Source organism: Meriones unguiculatus, chromosome 1, assembly GCF_030254825.1.
Source record: "Meriones unguiculatus strain TT.TT164.6M chromosome 1, Bangor_MerUng_6.1, whole genome shotgun sequence".
Classification (NCBI taxonomy): domain Eukaryota; kingdom Metazoa; phylum Chordata; class Mammalia; order Rodentia; family Muridae; genus Meriones; species Meriones unguiculatus.
In genome coordinates, this window is record NC_083349.1 from 193020416 (window position 1) to 193042673 (window position 22258).

General features: G+C 41.8%; 1 protein-coding gene across 5 annotated transcripts in view; it reads left to right on the forward strand.

The window, feature by feature from the left end:
* Window positions 1-1454: 1454 nt before the first annotated feature.
* Edc3 (enhancer of mRNA decapping 3) overlaps window positions 1455-22258 on the forward strand; it is a 42303-nt gene continuing 21499 nt past the window's right edge. Inside the window, exons 1-5 of one of the 5 annotated variants that reach the window (XM_021653504.2) lie at window positions 1455-1612; window positions 3983-4046; window positions 5448-5629; window positions 10698-11017; window positions 19029-19364. In XM_021653504.2, coding sequence (XP_021509179.1) covers window positions 5466-5629; window positions 10698-11017; window positions 19029-19364 — 820 coding nt within the window. In that variant the 5' untranslated portion in view covers window positions 1455-1612; window positions 3983-4046; window positions 5448-5465. Of the gene's footprint in view, window positions 1613-3982; window positions 4047-4676; window positions 5017-5447; window positions 5630-10697; window positions 11018-19028; window positions 19365-22258 lie in introns of those variants that run through there. The other 4 variants (XM_021653503.2, XM_021653505.2, XM_021653506.2 and 1 more) reach the window with 4 other exon arrangements.

The window sequence follows — 22258 nt, forward strand, 5'->3', positions numbered from 1 at the left end:
TGTGTATTGAATGTTTTGCCTGCATGCATGTACATGCACCATAAGTGCGTTTGGTCCTCTCAGAGGTCAAAAGAGGGTATTAGATCCCTTGGAACTGAATTTATGGATAGTGATGGAAGAGCAACAAGTGCTTTTAACTTCTGAGCCATCTCTCCAGCCCAATAATTCTTTTCTTTTTTTTCTCTTTCTTTTTTCTTTCTTTCGGTCTTTCTTTCTTTTCTTCCTCCTTCCTCCCACTTTCTCCTTCCCCTTACCCCCTTCTTTTTCTTGTTGGTCTGCTAGCTCTCAGGAAACAGTTCCCATAAGATTTTACCCTGCTGGGCGGTGGTGCTGCACAGCCTTAATCCCAGCAAAGGCAGGTGGATCTCTGAATTTGAAGCCAGCGGTCTACAGAGTGAGTTCCAGGGCGACAGAGAGAAAGCCTGTCTCAAAAAACAAAAACAAGCAAAACTTAACCTCAATAATGCTGTTCTCTTCTTAAGCACCACTAATTTCTCAGTTCCAGCCAGATTTGAGTATCCCAGCAAAGCAAAAGTTTTACTTTAGTAGTTCTTGTTAATTGCAGCTGATTCTTTGCACCAGCTAAGCCAGAACCACAGAATCTTAATTCAAAATGACAAATGGCCCCGATAGAGTCTTAACACTTCCCTCTGAAACTTCACAAGCCAGGCAATCTTTCAATGCTGTTAATATTCTTACCTTCCAACCTACTACGGAACAACTCGCTGAGTTCTACAACACTCCATGGCTTATCTAGTCCAAAGTTCCAAAGTCCTAAAGTCCTTCCACAATCCTCCCAAAACATGATCAGTCTGTCACAGCAATACCCCACTCCTGCTACCAACTTGTCTTAGTTTGGATTTCTATTGCTGTAATGAAACACCATGACCAAAAAAGCAACTTGGGGAGAAAGGGTTTATTTATCTTACACTTCCACATCACTGTTCATCATCAAAGGAAGTCAGGAGGGAAACTCAAACAGGGAAGAAACAGGATATAGAAGCCATGGGAGAGTGCTGGTTATTGGCTTGCTCCCTATGCTTGCTCAGCCTATTTTCTTATTGATCCCAGGACCACTCGCCCAGGGATGGCCCCACTCACAATAGCCTGGGCATTAATTAAGAAAAATGCATTACAGGCTTGCTTACAGTCTGATCTTACGGAGGCATTTTATCAGTTGAGGTTCTCTTCTTTCAGGTAACTCTAGCTTGTGTCATATTGACAAACCAGCCAGTACAACTTCCCCTTCCTTCCTTCCCCTCCCTCCTCCCTTCCTCTCTCTCTCCCCCTCTCTCTCACACACACTCCACTCGGACTTTAAGCACAAAAAACACCCAGCACAACCAAGCAGCCTTTACCCATCTCCTTTCAGCACCACGACCCTCTCAAATTTCCCGGGAGCCCGCCCCTGGGCTCCTCCCTCCCGCCTATGATGTGTGTCAACGGAAGTGACCTCACTCCGGGTTGGCGTGGCGCGGGGGCGTTTCCGGCGGCGGTGGCGGCGACTTCTTCTGTGTCCCTGGAGGTGGGCGTGAAGCCCCTCTGTGGTGTTTTGGCCTGTGGGATCTGCTTGGTGTGGTGCGCGGCGCAGGCGGGGGCAGACGGCAGGGAGGTGAGCATGAGGGAGGTCGCGTGTTCGCGTGTGCTGGCGCTTCCGGGGTGGTCGGCTCGGTTTGCTTTTTAGGCTTCCAGGCCTTGTAGACCTGTATATTGGTGAGCAGGAACTCTGTGTGTGTGTGCAGGAACTCTGTGTGTGTGTGCATGTGTGTGCGTGTGTGTGTGTGTGTAGTGTGTGTGTGTGTGTGTGTGTGTGTGTGTGTGTAGCGTGTGCATTGTGCGGGAACTTGCGGGGGTGTGTGCGTGCTCGCGTATGGGGTGCTGAGGCACTCACTGGGTTCGGTGTAGGTGTAGCCCAAGGATCTGGGTTTGAGGCAGGAGACGGGAGGTTGAGGGCTGGGAGGCGGTAGCGGCTGGGTCTCTCAGGCCAGCTTTGGTGGCCTCTGCGAGTTGCGCTCTCTCCCAGCCACTGCTCTTTGCCTCCATTTCCTTTTGACCAGTGAAGTTAATAGTCAGGAAGCGTGCCAGTGCCACACGGTGGATGCTGATCTGTGACAGGCTGGAATGTGGAAATACAGATCCTGATGCCCTGCCAGTGCGCACAGTTAACTGCCCTCGGTGCGCTGCTGTAGTTATTAATCCTTTCTGTGATGTGACTGCATTTATTCGTAATTTACTTGATCAGTGGTTTAAGTGTTGGAGTGTGTTGGAGGAATGGCCCTCATCAGCTCCGTTAGTTGGGTTTTAGTCTCCCAGTTGCAGAGCTCAGAACAACCTTATTCTTTCCACAATACAAATGACCAACCCTGAGCTGTTTGTATCTCACCGGGAGCTCTCAGGTGGAATCCAGTTTTTTGTTTTTGTTTTAGTTTTCTTGAATGATAAATCAGTTTGGGGGACACAAAAATTCCTAATTGTTGGTTTCTCTGAAGTAAAAGTAGTTCCTCTGGCTGTCTTAGAACTCTCTTTGTAGACCGAACTGGCCTGGAACTCACGGGGATCCTCCTGCCTCTGCCTTCCGAGTGGTGGGATTAAAGGCCTGCACCACCACAGGGCTTGGCTTTTGGATGATACTGAGACAGTCTTCACACTTGGGTCCAGTATTAAGCACAGTAATACTCCTGCTTTGGCCTCTGGAGTACTGAGATTATAGGCCTTCACCACCACTCTGTTTGGCGGTTAGTTTCTAATAAAGTCAAACACAGTTTCGACCCTGATTTTCTGTGTAATATGAACAACACATATAAAAGTGTTAGTTTTTTAAAATGGAACTCAGAAGTGGAAAGAATTCAACTGTTTACAATAGCAGACTGGCAAAATTCATTGAGGTGTGCTTAGATAATACACTACAGACTTGGTAATTAACTTTTGCTACATGCAACAGTTGAATTTCACATATGTACTATTGATTAGAGGAAGCCAGGCACATGATCCTGCATGATTCCACTTCTGTGAAGTTTGAAAATAGCATAAACTAATCTTTCATGATGTCAGAATAGCAGCATCTTTATGGAGACACAATGGAGCCCCTTGTGATAGTTGTGTCGTAGCTCCATGGGGGACTGGTTACTTGAAAAATTTTGGAGCACCAGATGTCATGATGCATAGCTGTCATCATAGCACTCAGAAGGCTGAGACAAGGCATCTTGAGTTTGAGCTTGTCTGGGATACATAGTGAATCCCTATCGTGTTTGTTTGTTTGTTTTTAATGTGGAGTAATCCACTTTTATGTAAATTGTTGATGGAAAAGTAGATTTGCCTTGTGCTAGGGATGTAAACTCAGATGTCTAGGTACTAGCATGAGCTCTGGGTTTCATCACCAGAAAAGTGTGTGCATGCAAAGTGGATGCAGGCACGCAGGCACTTACACACATACACACACACACACACACACACACACACACACACGTTAAAAAAAATGAGCTCCAGCTCCCAGTTCTTGGGAGGCAGAGACAGACAAACCAAATGTTAACGTTAACAAGTCAAATGTTAAGGTTAGTTGATAAATGTGACTTTCAGTTAATAAATGCAGTTTTAAAAAATTTGATTCTATATTAATATGTAACTCTGTTTTTATTGGAAGCACCTCTGTAAAATACGTTGGTATTTTATTGACAACACAGCAAACAGGCTTCTCCTAGAAAGAAACTTTCTACCTGAGTGTGTGATGCATTCTGGTAATCCCAGCACTTGGAAAGTTGCAGTAAGTCTTCGAGTACACCTAGCCCAGAGAGAGTTCGTTCCAGGCCAGCCAGGGCCACACTGAGACCAGATCTCAGAAGAAGCAAAATAAACAAACCAAAATTTCCTAGGATTGGGCATGCAGCTCAGTGGAAGAACACTTTCTGGGAATATGTACATGAAATTCTGGATCTACCTGCCAAAACTACCAAGAACTAAAACCAAAACTTTTTCTTGTACACAGATACCAACTATAAATCAAACAGTGCAACCCATCAGACTTCATTTGATGACTGTTCCAAGGAAATGTGCGTCATTCATTACAAGTCCTCCCTGTCAGAAAAAGCTACAGCTGAAGCAGGAGGATATATAGGAGCTACAAAAGGCTTCTTTGTTGTTGTTGTTTTGCGGGGGTGGGGTGGGGTGGGGGTGTAAAGGGGTTAGCGGTAGGGGTGACTCTTTGTAGCCCTAGCTGTCCTAGAACTCACTCTGTAGACTAGGCTGGCCTTGAACTCAGAGATTCCAGCCAGTAGATGTCTTTTCTATATAGTAATTAATTTAATTAAAAAAAGTTTTTATGTGCATGAGTGTGTACCTGAATGTATTTCTGTGAATTGTGTGTGCAGTGCCTGAGGAGGGGGCATCAGATTCTCCGAAACTAGAGTTAATTAACAGTTATACATCACTGTGTGTGTGTGCTGGGAATCGAACTAGGATCCTCTGAAAGAGCAACCAGTGTTTTTAACTGCTGAGCCATCGCTCCAGCCCTTTTTGTTCAGCTTTTTAATATATATATATTTAAAAGTTTTGATGGTGCTAAAAATTAAACCCAGACTTTGTGCTTGCTAGGCAAATACTACCCCACTGCTTAATCATGTACCTATCCTTCCCTTTTGAAAGATTTTGCACTGTTGTCTGTAATTCATACTCTAAAACAACTACATAATCTTTGTTGTTGGTTTTTTGTTTGTTTGTTTGAGACAGGGTTTCTCTGTGTTTCCAGACTGGCCTTGAACTCAGGTCTACGTGCTCTGCCTTCCAAGTGCTTAGATTAAAGGCACGTGCCACCACTACCTGCTGTCTACATGGTCTTTGTATACAGATATCAATATTGCTTATTAATAAGCATGTCCCTACTGAAGAACTTTTTGTTTTTGAGACAGATTTTCACTGTGTAGTCCTGGCTGACCTAGAACATTCTGTGTCGACCAAGCTGGCTTCAATTTAGGTCTACCTGACTCTGCTTTCTGCCTAGCCACCCCAACACTGCGACCAGAGGTATGTGCAGCTGGGCACAGGGGTACGAACCTTTAACTCCTGTGCTCAGGAGGCAGAGACAGATATAGCTGTGTGAGTTTGAGGTCTACATTTTGAGTTCCAGGCCAGACAGTTACATGGTGAGGCCCTGTCTGTGAGGGTGCTGGATGCTCTGGAGCTGGAGTTACACACAGTTGTGAGCTGCTATATGGGAACTGGGAATTGGTCCTGGGCCCTGTAGAAGAGCAGCCAGTACTCTAACTGCTGAGCCATCTCTCTGGCCCCTATGCTTCACTTCTTACTGGAGAGTTTTGTTGTTATTGTTGTTTTTTAATGCTTTGTTACCTCAATGGCAGAGTGTTATCAAACAGCACTAAGTACAGAACCTAACACACTTGCTGAATTTAAAAGATTTTCTTCAAGGTATACTGACTAGTTCCTTCTCTTCACAGCGACTTCACGTCTGAAACATGGCTATGGATTGGCTGGGCAGTATTGTGTCCATCAACTGTGGAGACAGCCTGGGAGTCTATCAGGGCAGAGTGTCAGCAGTGGATCAGGTCAGCCAGACCATCTCCCTTACTCGGCCCTTCCACAATGGAGTGAAGTGTCTTGTGCCAGAAGTCACCTTTCGGTAAGTGTCCTGACTTACAGTCTTCGGAATCCAGCCTGGTGCTGGAATCAAGGTCTGATTGACAGTGTTTTCTTGGCTGGGCTCTGTCGAGTTGAGTCTGTCCAGAGGGAGAGTTCATAGTCTTACAGGCCTCAGGGTTCTGCTATTCTCAGTGGAGACTTTATGTTATAATACAGTTTTGAGGTAATGATTTTGGGTTTGTGAAACCTGTTTCTTACCTCTTCTGACATGAAGTTTTATTTAAATTCAGCATAACTTTTATCATTTCAGTTTTTTTTCCACTATTATATGTGCTTTCCTACATCAAAGGTCTTACCAGTTTTTTCCTGTTGGCATAAATGTGTCTGTTGTAGATTCATGTGGTTTTATCCTGGGAAGCACACTGGAGCCAGTAACTGAAGTCCTTAGTTATAGATGGTTCTTTCCTTAGCATTTGCCTCTAGCTCTTTTCACTTTTTTTTTTACAAACCTATCTTCATCACTCTGAGAGTCAGACTCTTATATTTATGTACCAAAAACGATGCTGGTAAGAGCTACCTTATTTTCCTGAGCAATTCCTTTGTATTTATGCCTGTACAACCTTTTGGTTGAGAACTTGTTTTTTATTTTATTTTTTTAAGATTTTTTTAAATTTTGTGTGTGCATGCCTATCTGGCTGTATGTTCAGTTATTCGAAGAGACCAGAAGAAGTTGGATGTCATGACGCTGTAGTTATAGGCCAGTGTGCGGCTGAGAACTGGACTTGAGTCTAGTTCTCAGTCAGAGCAACAAGTGTTCTTAACTGTTGAGCTATCACTGTAGCTCCGGGTGTACCTTTCCTAACTTCTCTGGTCCCTGCAAGTAGCCCTTTTGTCTGGGCTGGCCCCTTCATTTGTACTGGAAATGCGCTCTCTCCCTCCTTTGAGACCTTACTCCATTTCTTCTGTGTCTTCGTCTTCAGCATCAAGCATCAACCTTTGTTGTACTGTCTCTTTGTATTCTAGCAATGGATCTCCCTCATGTGAAACCTCCTCCCCCCATTTCCTACTAGGTAATATCATTTCCCTTTCTTTATATCCATACTCTTGTTCAGATGAAAATTATTTACCATTATTCATTTTTGTAGCTTTGTTTTTCTAGTTCCTTCTTCGTGTTTTTCTGTCATCATCCTGGATTATCTCTTGTCAGGCTGACAGAAGACTTAATTAATCTTAATTCATGACAAATTCAGGAGTGCTCCTTTTCTTGGTTTCTTTAATTTGCCTCTAAGTTTGTTCTTTTTCTTTTCAGGTTCAAAGAATGGTTTATTCTGTGTTCTGTCTTTGTTGTTTTGTTTTTCAATCTTCGGATCAGGGCTTCTAAAATTTTTCTACTTAAACTTTTTTTTTTTCTCAGACTCTTGAGACAGAATCTATTCAATATACAGCTGAGGCTGGCTGGGAACTCAAAGAGTTCTGCTCACCTATCCCTCCCCAACACTGGGATTAAAGGAATGGTCCACTGTGTCTGTTTCATAGACGTGTTAAAGTGACTGCAGAATATAGACATAAAAAGTAGATATTCAAATAAAACATCTTCTGTTCAACCATAAAGAAGTTTATTTCAAAATAATCCTTTGGTACACATATAATTTTACCACTTATTAAATGTGAAGTGTATTTGGACACTGAGTGTGGTGGGTGTGTTTACTTATTTTTACCTAAAGAATTCAAGCTTGAGCCAGTGGTGGTGGTGCACTCCTTTTATCCCAGCACTTGGCGGGTAGAGGCAGGCACATCTCTACGAATTCGAGGCCAGCCTGGTCTACAGATATACCAAGGTCCAGGAATAGGCTACACAAGGCTACAAGACTACCCCACCTCAAAAAAACAAAACAAAACAAAACAAAACAAAACAAGAATTAAAGCTTAGCTGAATATTTGATACTTCAGTATACAGAGTATCTTTATGATACTTTGTTTTCATAATTGTCAGTGCTGGAACTGCTGATTCACAGTGTAGTGTAAAATGGTGGGAGTTTATTTAGGGCCATTTCAGAAACTTGAAAATTCTGTCCTAATCCTAAACCAAAATTAAGACATTGGATACCCTGGCACTGGAGTGACAGATAGTTATAAGCTGCCATGTGGGTGTTGGGAATCAAACCCAGGTGCTGCTAACCTCTGAGCCATATCTCCAGCCCACCTGTGTGTGTGTGTGTGTGTGTGTGTGTGTGTGTGTGTACTTTTTGAGATAGGGTTTCTCCGTGCAGATTTGGCTGTTTTAGAACTCTGTAGACGGGGCTTGCCTTGAACTCACAGAGATCTGCCTACCCCTGCCTCTCCCGAGTGCTGCACCACTGCCTTTTTTTTTTTTTTTAAATGAAAAAAGTTAGTAATTCAAACAGCAGCTTTTAGAGTCAAACTTGTAATGCTTTACAATTTGGAGATTAGTTAATTTGTTATTTACATACTGAGAAATGGCAGTGGGAAAATATTTGAAAGTCTTTGTTTTCATAATAAAACTGTTTCTACAAGACCAAAAATCTCTGTATGTAGAGTAGAAACCCTACTGTTTATAATGTACAGTAATCTTAAATTTGAACTGAGACATTTGAGGCGGTGATACTGGGTTGGATGGCATGACAGCTTGCACAGTGCAGAGCGTGCAGAGACACACTGGGTTCATTAGGTGTGATTTTGAATTCATTGGTCATTGCATGTTCAGAAGTCTTTTACTATCACCAGGTTTTTCAAAACCCCAAGGTCACTGTGTGACTCTGTATGGTGTCTCAGCCCACAGGTTAAATAAGCTAGGCTCTAGGTAAATTTGTACTTTTTAAATGTATTTTAGTAAGAGCTCGGATCTTTGCCCCTTTATTGTCTGAGTTGCAGATACTTTGTCTCCTTATCTTTCCCAGTAGAATATTCATTCTACAAGATGTCTTCAGTTGAAGACACAGCTGAACAACTATATTTGCAGGTTTCTCTTCCAGAAGTCTAGTCATAAGTTATATTGTTGACACCTTTTACCAAAGTTAGAAATTTAAGAATTGGGCTGATGAGATGGCTCAGCAAGTAAATGTGCTTGCTAACAAGTCTGGCAGCCTGAGTTCAGTCCCCAGAACCCGAATGATGGAAGGAGAGAAACAACTCTAGCAAGTTGTCCTTTGACTTCCATGCGCACATGGTGACACCCTGTCCCCTCCATTTCCACCCCCTTCCCCTGTGCAATGAAGAAATAAATGTAAGGAATATTTAAAAATTTTAAAGTTTATTCATGAGTGTCTGCATTACATACTGTGTACCACTTATGTGTCTGGTGCCTAAGATCCCATGGAACTGGAGTTACAGACAGTTAGGAGTCCTCTAAAAGAAAGGCAGTCTTCTTAACCTCTGAACCCTCTCTCTAGCCCAAGGGGGGAATATATATATATATATATATATATATATATTTTTTTTTTTTTTTTTTTTTTTTTTTTTTTTTTTTTGAGACAGGGTCTCAAAAATGTAGTCTTGGCTGGTCTGGAACTCACTAAGTAGACCAGGCTGGCCTCAGACTCCCAGAGATCAATTAGCATGTGCTACCATGCCCAGGCTCGGGGGAGGGGGACCTTAAAAAGAAAATTTAAGAATCATAAAAAACTTTCTTTCCCTAATTTGGGCTTGAGAGGGCACTTTTATTAAAGTTTAAAAGAAAATCCCCATCAGTGTAGGACAGTGGAAGAGAAACGGGGAAGAGCCATGCCACTGGAGTTGCAGGCATGGACATCCTCCACCTGGCGGCAGACAGCCATAGGGCAGGAGAGGGCTTTAGAAGAATAAGGATTTTTTTAAGATTTATTTATTTATTATTTATACAGTATCCTGCCTGCATGTGTGCCAGCAGACCAGAAGAGGGCACCAGATCTCATTATAGATGGTTGTGAGCCACCATGTGGTTGCTGGGAATTGAATTCAGGACCTCTAGAAGAGCAGACAGTGCTCTTAACCTCTGAGACATCTCTCCAGCCCAGAATACAATTCTTTCTGTCTTTCTTTTGAGACAAGGTCTGTGTAGTTGGGGCTGCCTAGTAACTATACAAACCATGCTGGTCTTAAATTTGCTGTGATCCTGCCTCTGTCTCCCAAATGTAGGGTTCTAGACAGGAGTCATGATACCCTGTTAGTTTCTCGAAACAACCGTGGGAAAAACCTATTGTGCTCATGATCTGGCCCCTGGTTATCACTTTATCTTCCTGCTGGGCTTCTAGAAGCATTCTTTCTTCATATAACACCATCGAGAGCATCTGCGGTTCTTCCTGAGAACATCTTCACATTTTCTTAGTCTCTGAACCTCTGGCTAAGATGCCTTTCTCCCTACTGATCTCTACTTGATTTGCTTTTACCTTCTCCTGCCACAGCCTAGACATAGCTTAAATAGTCTGTATATAGCTGGATGTGGTGGGGCTTGCCTTAATCTCAGCACTCGGGAGGCAGAGGCAGGTAGATCGCTGTGAGTTAGAGGCTGTCTTGGTCTACAAAGTAAGTCCAGGACTGCCAGGGCTACACAGAGAAATTCTTGTCTCAAAAAAACAAAACAAAACAAAAACAAAAAAAAAAAAACCAAAACACAGAAGAAAGTCCATATACGGTATGAATTTAGGTATTCTGTTTCTGGGCTCACTAGTGCCCTGTGCTTGTCTCTGTCATAGTATTTGACACTTCATTATTTACACGTGTCTTTTCCAGTGCTCAGACTGAGTTGCTTATAAGTAAATACTGTGTCTCTGTATATCCTGCACCTAGCCATGGCTTACCACATACTAAGGACGTTATATCTGCCGGCTGAATGAGCAAGTGGGTGAAAGAATTTTAAATAGCCACTAACATTCTGAAAATCTAAGATGGCTACAGAGTGTTATTAACAACTATCTCTCTAAAGTAGTGTATGAATAGAAAGTTGGTGGCTGAACACTGTCTTTAAGTGTTCTGCTACCGGTCTTAGTTTTTACTTATAATTCCCAGTTATGCAGTTTTGCAGAGGGTAGCTGGTTTCTGTTAATCCCAGTTTCATCCTTACCATTTTCCTATTACTATAATTTTCAGACTTGGACTTTTGTGTATTTCAGGGCAGGTGATATTACAGAATTAAAAATTCTGGAGATACCAGGTCCTGGAGACAACCAGCAGTTTGGAGACCTTCATCAGACAGAATTAGGCCCTTCTGGTATTGGGTACCAAATGGGTATCAGTCAGAATGGTACAGGCAAGGTGGTCAAGAAACCAGCTTCTTCCAGTAGTGCCCCTCAGAACATCCCTAAGAGGACAGATGTGAAGAGCCAGGATGTTGCCGTTTCTCCTCAGCAGCAGCAATGCTCAAAGAGTTACGTGGACAGGCACATGGAATCCTTGAGTCAGTCCAAAAGCTTCCGCCGACGGCATAACTCTTGTAAGTACAGTCAAGTTGCTGTTTTTAATAACCGAGTGTTGTAGGGCTGTATGCTCGCTCTTGCCTACTGTTGCTATTTAACTGAATCGTTTCTTACTCTTACACAAGGGGGTACTGGCAGAGCTTCACAAAAACATAGTATGCTTCTGTTATTCTAGGCTAGTCCCTTAAAATACCAAGGAAAAGGAAATGAGCTATTTGAGGTACACCCAACCTTCTTGCCCACTTTTGTCACTTGTCTTCCTTCAGGAAAAGTTAGGGATCTGAACCAGTTTGTTTTAAATCTGATAACTGGTGGTGGTTGTGATGTCTGAATTGACTGTACTTGGGCTGTTCTAGTTCTTGAATACGACTTCTGTTCTTAGAGAGGAGGACTCTAGTATAGCATCATTGTTACCTTCATTTCTGACAAACTGATTATTTGTTGAGATGCTGTGGATTGAACACAGGTTTTTGCATACCGGGCAAGCATTCTGCCACCAAGCTATGTCTGAAACTGGCAATTTTATTTCTGTATTTATGTGTATGTGTGCAGGTATGTGCATGTGGAGGTCAGAGCATAGTTGTGGGAGTTGGTTCTCTCCTTCCATCATGTGGGCTTTTAGGTCAAACTCAGGTTGTCAGGATTGGTGGCAAGTATCTTTACTTTCTCAACAATCTCACCAGCCCCCAGACAGGTCATTTATATTTTCTTGTGTTTCCTGTCCCCATTAGAACATTAAGGAAAGCATGCACTGGTATATATTCTCTCTGGTTTTGTTTGCTAGTAACACATGATTGATTTCCACGTGCTGATTATAGAGCCATAGATGGGTCACTAGAACCTGTCACGTTCATGTGTGCTAGAGCAATGTAATTTTGAGAAATAACAGATTTGTTCACATTTGTCCTGGTTCTTAAATACATATAAATGTTCTTTTAAAAGTTGCTTCTAGGGCTAAAGAGATGGCTCAGAGGTTAAGAGGTCCAGAGGTTAAGATGTCCAAAGGTTCAGAGTTAAATTCCCAGCAAACTCATGGTGGCTCACAACCATCTGTAATGAGATCTGATGCAGACAGAATATGTATAAATAATAAACAAATAAATCTTTTTTAAAAAATAAAGTTGCTTCTAGGGAGGCTGGATAGTCAGCTTGTCAATTAAGAGCACTTGTTCTTGTAGAAGACTCAATTCCTAGCATTCAAATGGTGGTTTATAACTTACTGTAACTCTAGTCCCAGGGGAATTTGATACTCTTTTCTAATTTCCAAAGGCACCAGGCATACATGTAGAACACATATGTACATGTAGGCAAAACACTCATACATATAAAGTAATTTTAAAAATTTTACATCTAGGTAGTCTTTCAGAGGCCCTCTGTGGTAGCCTCAATGGCAGGCTCTTTGACACACACACCTCCCCCCAACTAGGCCACAGAAGAGGACTTGGCAGCCAGTCCTGAAGATACCTGATAAACCAGGGTCAGATGAAAGGGGAGGAGGTCCTCCCCTGTCAATGGACTTGGAAAGGGGCAGAGAGGAGATGACGGAGAGAGGGTGGGATTGGGAGGGAATGAGGGAACAGGACACAGCTGGGATACAAAGTTAATAAACTATAACCAATATTTAAAAAATGGTGAAGACAGAAAAAAAATACAATAATCCAAAGTTGGAGAAAAAAATTACATCTAGGACTCTAAAGATAGCTCAGTAGCTAAGAGCTGGTTTTGTTTTTTTTGTTTATTTGTTTGTTTGTTTTTTTCCCAAGACAAGGTTTCTCTGTATCCTTGGCTGTCCTGGACCTGCTGTGTAGACCAGGCTGTCCTCAAACTCTCACAGTGATCTGCCTGCATCTGCCTCCCTGAGTGATGGGATTAAAGGCGTTAGACCACCACACCTGGTTTACTTTAGCTGTTCTTACAGAGGACCCGAGTTCAGTTTTCAGCACACAAGTCAGGGTGGCTCATAAGTGCCTGTAACTCCAGCTCCAAAGGCCTTCTTCTGACTTCTCTGGGTACCGGTATAGGTGCATAGATACATGACACATACATATAAATAAAAATAAATACCATTTGTCTTAGTTGGGGTTACTGTTGTTGCAATGAAACACCATTCCCAAAGCAACTTGGGGAGAAAAATAGAATCTAGGACCACCAGCCCAGGGATGACATCACCCGCAGTGGGCTGATTCCTTCCACATCCCCATCAATCACTAACTTAAGAAAATGCCCTGTAGGCTTGCCCATAACTCGATACGATGGAGACATTTTTCTAATTAAGGTTTCCTTTTCTCAGATGACTCCAGCCTTTGTCAGGTGACTATCCAGTACACTGTCTTACTGTTACTGGCATTTTATACCTACAAGTGGTAGCAAAATATGAGGAATTTTACATGTGTATTCACTAACTCATATAAAATTATACACTAGAGTCATGGCAGAATTTAGAATGAGCTGCTTCTAGAGTCCACTGGGAGAGTTGATTACAGAAAGTTCCAGTGCCACTTACTGTCCTTTTGTGCCCTCATTATTGGTCCCAGTGGCCTTGTAGTAAGGTTTTAGTGTGCTGCTTCAGTTCTAGCTTGGGATGTGACATTTGTGTCAGGGCTAACATTTTAAGTTTTAGAAATGCCTACTTTGGGTTGGAGAGATGGCTCATCAGTTAAGAGCACTACCTGCTCTTCCAGAGAACCTGAGCTGGGTTCAATTCCCAGCTCACAGTAATCTGTAACTCCAGTTCCATGGGATCCAATACCCTCACACAGATACACATACAAACGAAACACCAATGCACATAAAGTAAAAATAAATTATTTAAAACAAAACAAACAAGAAAAAGAAATGCCCACTTTCAATGAAAAAAAGAATCCAATAAAAAGGCATTTTTAGGCAAATACCTACATACTTAAATACCTATAAAACAACTGTATTAATTGGTGATGGCTTGAACCAGAAGACTGAAATGCATGCAGGAGTACTTCTGTATCCTAAGAAAACTTAGACTGCTTGGATAGGAAATGACTCATTCCACTTAGATTTTAACCTTTGCTGAATAAAGTACAAATTTTATTCAGGTTGCCCTTGTTTTAACCTAATGCCTTGTCTTGGGTTTTATTCAGTGTCCATTATATTTATAAGTTACTAATCTTGGACTGACTTTTTCTTTTTTTTTTTGACTTATTTTATTTTGGGTTGTGTGTGTACAGGTGCCCAAGGAGGTCGGAAAAGGACGTCAGATCCCTTAGAGCTGAAGTATAGTCAGTGTGACCAGCTGGCATGTTCTAGAAGAGCAGTAGATACTCTTTAACCACTGAGCTATCACCCCATAGGCTTTCCTATTCTTGTTGATAGATACTCTTGATACATACTGGTCAGGTATTTCGTACAAAGTCCCTCCGTTGATATTTTTCTTGTGATTAGACTATTTTGGGGTAGAAAAACACAAAATATAAAATTTTTATTACACTATCAAGAAAATGTGTAATGACCATAATTTATGACTTTCCACCATTACTTTGGTCACCTGATTAAAATGTCATATCAAATTTCTCCTTTACAAAATAATTCTGTGTAGTCTATATCCAAAGAATTTTGTCTTTAGTTTTGGGTTTTGTCCCTAAGATAACTTACGCAAATATTCCTAGAATCCCAAACACTTCTGGTCCCAAGCATTTCAGATGAAGAATACTCAGTTTATATCAGAATTACTAACTTGTACTCTCTACAGAATATAATCTCTGTGACAAGGAATGTGTGATTCCTCTTGCCTTTCATCTTACAGACTCCATTTATTTTCAGACTCCATAGATTTTTTTCACACATATTATTGATTTGTTTCTTATATTCATAATATAGATGGATTGCCATTTTTCATTCCATTCTGTGATTCCTCAAAGCTACTGAATAATTTGAATATTTGTAAATATAAAGGCTTACTACTCTTTTTGCTGTAGAGTTTGTGGGTTTTTGACAAATACATGGTCATATGTTTGTTATTACAATGTTGTATAGAATAGTTTCTGTGTCCTAAACAATCTCTTGTGCTTTACTTGTACAGCAATCCCCTCCCTTTTCTCCACTTCTCCTGGTAGCTGCTGTAGTTTTCATTTTCTAGAATGTCAGATTAAATTACACAGCATTTAACCTTCTTCAATGGTGTATTAGTTAGAGTGTCTATTGATGCGACAAAACACCATAACCAAAAAGTAAGTTGGGAAGGAAAGGGTTATTTGGCTTATACTTCCATGTTGCTGTTCATTATTGAAGGAAGTCAGGACAGAAACTCACAGGGCAGGGACTTGGAGGCAGGAGCTGATGCAGAAGCCATGAAAGTATGCTGCTTACTCAATTGCTTCCCATGCTTGCTCAGCCTGCTTTCTTACAGAACTCAAGATCACTAATTGAGAAAATGCCTTACAGCTGGCCTCATGGAGGCATAACTGAGGCTCCTTCCTCGCTGATAGCTCTAGCTTATATCAAGTTGACACAACACCAGCCAGTACAAATGGCTTCTTTGACTTGGCAGTTGTGCTTAAGATTCATTCATGTCTTTTTGTGGCTTGGTATGTCATTTTCTTTCTGATTTGTTTTTGTTTTTTGAGACAGGGTTTTTCTCTGCAGCTCTGGCTGTTCTAGAACTCTCTGTAGACCCGGCTGACCTTGAACTCACAGAGGTTCATCTGCCTCTGCCTCCTGAGTGCTGGGATTAAAGTTGTGTGCAACCAAGCCCATCAAGTGTGACTCCTTTGTGCCTGCATGTATATATGTGTACATGCCTGCCTGGTGCCTGGAAGGTCAGAAGAGGGCATTGGATCCCCTGGGATTAGAGTTAACTAGATGATTGTGAGCTTCTGTGTGGTGCTGGGAACTGAACTTGGGTGTTCTGGAAGAGGAGACAGTGCTCTTAACTGCTGAGCCAACTCTCAAGCCCTCTTTCCTGTTCTTATAAGTGTTCTTCCAAGGTGAGCTATAAATGGAGGAATTTGTTGGTTCCTGTTAGCTAATCCAACCCTGATAAAATTTAGAATAAGTGTTTCTTAATGTCTTCCTTGGGTTGGGGTAAGGATGGGTTTAAAGAATAGTTTCTGTGACTTACAGAAAACTTGTCAAAGGGGTGAATGGGTCAACCATCTGGTCCAGGTTACAGAGGGAGAACACTTAAGGTTTATTAAGTGTATGGGTTGCTGTGTGGGTAAAAACCATATGTGTCATGCTGGTGATATGGCTCAGTTGCTAGAGTGCATGCTTAGCATAAAAACCTGGGTTAGATCTCCAGCACCACATAAACTCAACTTGTATGCTCTGCATATAATCTCAGCAATTGAGAGACAAAAGTAGGAGAATCAGAAGTTCCAGGGCATTGTGTTGTGGGTGCAAATGTGTACAAACATACACTAATAACAAATACATTTAAAATCATAATTTTAAATCTCATGATTTAATCAACTAAAAATAGTGACTCTTGGGAACAGATAAAGACACTCCTGTAAAATCACATTGTAATCATGAATGTGGCAATCATTCATTGGTTATATACTATTGGATGGTTAAGGCTCTTTTGCTCTTAGAACATGAAAGTAGATAACTGGCCTTGAGCTCATGTTTATGTAAGCAGAGGTTGTCTTACAGATAGACATTTTAGGGGATGATAGTGCCTACAATTCCAGCTTTAGAGGATCTAATGCTTTCTGCTGGCCTCTTAGGCACAACTTCACCCCCATCCCAGACACACATGTACAAAAAATTAGAATTAAATATAAATCATAGGTACAACATTTTGTCTATTTGGTACTTGGTACTTCTTCTGTAGAAGATAGAAATTGGGAAGTATAATTAAACCTTTTGAATGGAAAGATGTTGGATGTTAACTTGTTGCAACGTGGTTGGGCTTTAATGGACGCTTAGATTTGGTAGTCCTCTGAAGTTGGAACTTCTGTTTCCATGTTCCTACTAGAGTTCCTCTTGACTTTGTATCTCTTTGGATGTGCTTCATCTATTTGCCAGATTTGGTAAATAACCAGAATATCTCCAGTATTATCAGGCTTTCTGTCATATCAGGCTTTCTGAGTCTGGAACTAAAATATTTTCAATTTGACTATCAGGTACCCTTTAGAACCTAAAGTGTAGGACAGAGTTCCCTTTTATAATATATGCATGACAAAAGCCAATTAGTAAGTGACACTGAGGGTTACACAACTGTGGGTTTGTTACAAAAGGTCCTGGCCAAAGAGCCTATGTATCAAAGGCTGGCAGAAAAATGGCACAGGAAGGCCAGCTTCCATTCTTACATGCTTGGCCCTTGTTTGAAAGGTTTGCAAGCCTGGGAAGGACTGTTTATCTTTTCCAAGGGAAGTTCCTTGTTCTCCCAGTGGCCAGAGGTCAGCTTGCTTAGTGCACAGCCAGACTGTGGGCTAAGTGAGCCAAGTACTGAGGCATTAGGAAAACATGAGTTGTATTTTCAAAATAATGTTAAAATAGCCTTGTTAGTGTGGATTAATTTGTCAGATATTTTTTGACTACTTTGAACCAGTGCTGTGAACAATTTGCTTGATAGAAATATAAGATTAAATATAACTCTTGCTTTTTGTTTTTGTTTTTAACACATGAGTTCGTTTAGCCTAGGCCTGTGGATGACCTTGAGTTTCTGCCCTGCCTCTCCTTCTCAAGTGCTGTGATTACCCATGTGTCCACCATCCCCAGGCTTTGGGGTGCTGGGGTTTAAACCCAGGAGTTAGTGCATGCATGGCAAGTACTCTGCCAACAGGGCTTCAACCCCATTCCCAAATTATTTGTCTCTGGGTATGTACATTGTATATGTATATGTCTGTGTGCTTATCTGCATGTGTGCATGCCAGTGCACACCCACATGTGCATGTGGGTGCCACAGATCAACATTGACTCTCCTCTTTCATCCCTTTCCACCTTAGTTTTTAAGACAGAATCTCTCTCACAGAACCTGGGACTCACTAGTTTGGTTAGGCTGGCTGGCTCACCAGTAAGCGCTCAGGGTCCTTCAGTTACAGACGTGTTTACTCTTGCACTCAGCTTTTATTTCTGTACTAGGGCTCCAAACTCAGGATCTCATGTTCACTTAGCACATGATTTAATGACTTGTTTCCTCAGCCCCTAGATTATATAACATTTTGATGACTTAACTAGATTAAAGATCTTCTAACGCTTGACCCATTGAAGGAATGTGTAAAAGGAGCATTGTAGTTGAGCTGAAATGAGTTGCCTACATATCTGTGTAGGTATAATTTATACTTTGAATGGTTGGTTTGAAGAATTTTATGGAACTTTCTCTTTGGCTGCTAAAGGAGTATTGATTGATAAATAGCAGCCAAGTAGAATCTAAGAGACAGGGTGGCTGGTTGCTGCAGTGTTGATGTTTGTTTTGCTGTGATCATTTATCTTTGGTAGTTTAGAAAACACTTATGTAGAAGAGAGAAGGTTCTGAGAAAAGAGATCATAGTAACAAAAGATTAAAGAACATTTTAGACTAGCTGGATCTGTTATTCTTGTCTGCTGTGTAAATTAAGTTAGAAAGGACTTTGGTGGGTACACAGAGAATAAGCTGAACAGCTCTTCCTGTGGACTTCATTCTTGTACCCTGGCAGCAACCATCCTAGCCTGAGGAGATGCTGCTGCTCTTGCTATTTCATTTCTTATGTGATAAGCTTCTGTCATCTTATGTGGTGTTGCACACCTGTAATCCAAGTTGTTTGGAAGTTCAAGGCCAGCCTGGGGGATTTATTGATAACCTTATTGACAATAAGTATCTGTCATGACCTTTTCCTTTATGAAAGGCAGTAGTGATTAAGATTTTCAGGAGTATTGCTCATTTTCTGTTTAGTTATTTGAGTGGTTTTTCAGATTCATTATTCCACATGAGATTTGTGCTTACTCTTTCTTGCTCTTAGTGTGATTTAGAAATACCCTGCCTTTCCTTTTGATTCCTGACACTCTCAGATGACTACATTTTTCATTTACACTGCTTATGGCTACACTGACTTTGTTCTTTATTTTAACCTCCAGGGTCATCTAGTAGCAGGCATCCAAACCAGGCAACGCCAAAGAAAAGTGGTTTAAAAAATGGCCAAATGAAGAATAAAGATGATGAGTGCTTTGGAGATGATATTGAGGAGATCCCAGACACAGATTTTGACTTTGAGGGGAACCTGGCCCTTTTTGACAAAGCAGCTGTGTTTGAGGAGATTGACACCTACGAGAGGAGAAGTGGCACCCGTTCCCGGGGTGTCCCAAACGAGCGTCCTGCTAGGTACCGCCATGACGAAAACATCCTGGAATCGGGGCCCATTGTCTACCGAAGGATCACGGTACCACACAGTGTGAGCAAGGAGTTCTGCACAGGTGAGTTTTGTTTGGGTTTGTTTTGTTTTAGACAGGGTCTCACTACGTAACCCTGACTGGCCTGAAACTCCCCAAAGATTCACCTGCCTCTGCCTCCTAAGCACTGGGACTGAAGGAGTCTGCCCCTCAGCTGCTCTAGTTTTTATTTTATCCATTTTTATTTTTAAAGGATTTGTTTATTTTATGAATATGGATGTTTTATATACATGCACATCTATCTGCACACCAGAAGAGGTCATCGGATCTCATGAGACCTCAGTTATAGGTGGTTGTGAGCCACCATGTGTGTGAGAGTAGCCAGTGCTCTAAACCACGAAGCCATCCCTCCAGTTTTTGACTTTTTTTTTTTTTTTAAGTCAGAAACTTTGTCTTAGTCACTGTTTTATTGCTATGAAAAGACACCATGACCAGAGCAACTCTTATGAAAGAAAGCATTTAATGGTGGTGGGGGGTGTTTATAGTTTCAGAGGTTTAGTCCATTATCATTGTGCAGAGAACATAGTGGTAGACAGGCGTGGTGCTGGAGAAGTAGCTGAGAACTACATTCTGATCCACAAGTAGGAGGGTAGGGTATGGGAAGGGAGGAGAGAGGGAGAACAGGAGTACCTGGGCCTGGTGTGGGCTTCTGAAACCTCAAAGCCCACCCCCAGTGGCACACCTGTTCCAAAAGGCTACAATTGCTAATCCTTCTAATTCTTTCCGATAGTGCTACTCCCTGGTGACTAAACAAACATTCAAATAAAGGAGCCCATGGGGCTATTCTTTCTCAAATCACCACCAACTTGTCTCCAAATTTATGGCCTTGAAGCACAGATGAGAGTAGCTGGAGGAGATGTAATCTGTCAGTGCCCTTCTTTGCCCCAAACCGTAAAGTAACCGTACTTCTTAGAATACAATGTACAAGTCATTGTAGCTGAGTGATCCCAAAAGCCAAAGGGGAAACCATAATTGAGCACAATCCACCCAACCACTTCTGCTAAAGGAACGGAATTGAGCATAATGTTTCCGTCTTGGTTTGGAGAATATGGGAACTTTACATTGTGAATACTCAGTTACAGGAAGAAATGACAGCTGAATTGCATTCAGAGGGATTTCTGACATGGCTTTTTGTTGCTAGCTTATGCACACCTATGAAGAATAGGCAAACTGCCAGTCTAAGACTGAAGTTGTTTCAGTTTTTCACTGGTAGACCCTGATAGGGCATGCCTCTTTACTGCAGAAATTTTCTTAAGTTACAGTGTGACTGTCAAACTGCTGGAGTTTTAAAACTACTCATGTCGAGACAGGTATCCTTGCTCAGACTTTAGGCTTTTTTTTGTTTTGTTTCTAGAGACAGGGTTTCTCTGTGTAGCCCTGGCTGGCCTATAACTCACTCTGTAGACTAGGCAAGCCTCGAACTCACAGAGATCTACCTGCCTCTGCCTCTGAAGTACTGGGTCCAAAGATTTGTACCACCACTGCCCAGCCTGATTTCAGGCTTTTCAAAGGCAGTTAGTTGCCCATTAGGCATACTCCTGATCTACCAACTACAATTTCTGCTGTGGCTCTCTGCTGTCATTCTTGTTCTGCTGCAGAGGTGGTTGGATTTTGAAGTGTATGGATTCCTGGAATTATTTAGACCACAGGGATTCCTGAGCTGGGGGAGATGATGGTCTGCCTTGTAGTTAAGTGACTAAAAAGGTTTGAAAGAGTCCACAGTGGGAATGAGGAGAACATTTCAGATCCTGGAGAGTCTTGAAAAAACATTTCCTAAAGAGAAATGTCTCATAGATAGGAATAGAAAATTCTGTCCTCAAGAAATTATTTTCCGGGCTGGAGAGATGGCTCAGAGGTTAAGAGAATTGGCTGCTCTTTCAGAGGTCCTGAGTTCAATTCCCAGCAACGACATGGTGCCTTATAACCATCTTTAATGAGATCTGGTACCTTCTCCTGTGCCCTTTTCTGGCCTGCAAGCATAAATGTATGCAGAAGACTGTATGCATAATTAATAAATCTTTTTTTTTAAAACAATTTATTTAATTTTATTTTCTGTGCATTGGTACAAAGGTATCAGAATCCCTGGAACTGAAGAAATAGACAGTTGTGAGCTGCCATGTGGGTGCTGAGAATTGAACCTGGGTCCTTTGGAAGAGCATGCAGTGCTCTTAACCACTGAGCCATCTCTCCAGCCCCCAATTAATAAATCTTTAAAAAATTATTTTTCATCGACAAATGTGCCACATGTCATTTGTGCTGTTCTTGAACCAGGGAATAGCAGCTTGTGCTGTGCAGTGTAAGTGGTATTCTACTAGTTCATGGCGGTAGAAGATGCTGGGGACAAGAAGCCCAGCAGCCTCTTGCCACATGTTTTTTTTTCTGTTCTCCCTAACAGTGGTTAGTAGAAATAAATCCCCTTTGTTGAACAGTATTCCACTAGCAAAGAGCTGGACAGTGTTCCGTTCCAAATGTTTTAGCATCAGAATAAGCCTATCTGTCCAGGATATTTGGAGAAACAATCTACTTGGTTAAACCTGTTTCTCATGTGAATGTGGACAAGTTCAGAAAGGAAGACTGTAGTATAAAAGAACTCTGATTAATGGAAAATAGTGAAACATTGTTTAATTTTTTAAAAAATTAAACAGCAGTGTCTCAGAAATGGGCCAGGCTAATCAGTAATTTACAGGAATGGCCTGAAGAGCCCTCTAGGGTAGCTTTGTGGCGTTCGGGGTTTGAATACTAGATGCTTTTATTTTTGCTAATCCCCGGAGCAGTGAGGCAGGTGCAGCATGTTCATTTCCCATTTGGGGTGGCTGAGCTTTAGAGTTCTGATGGCTTGCCGCTGCTGCCCTGCGTATTCGCGCTAAGTGGCGTTGACAGCACATAAGCAGGTATTGGGCCATTGGGCACACTCCCTT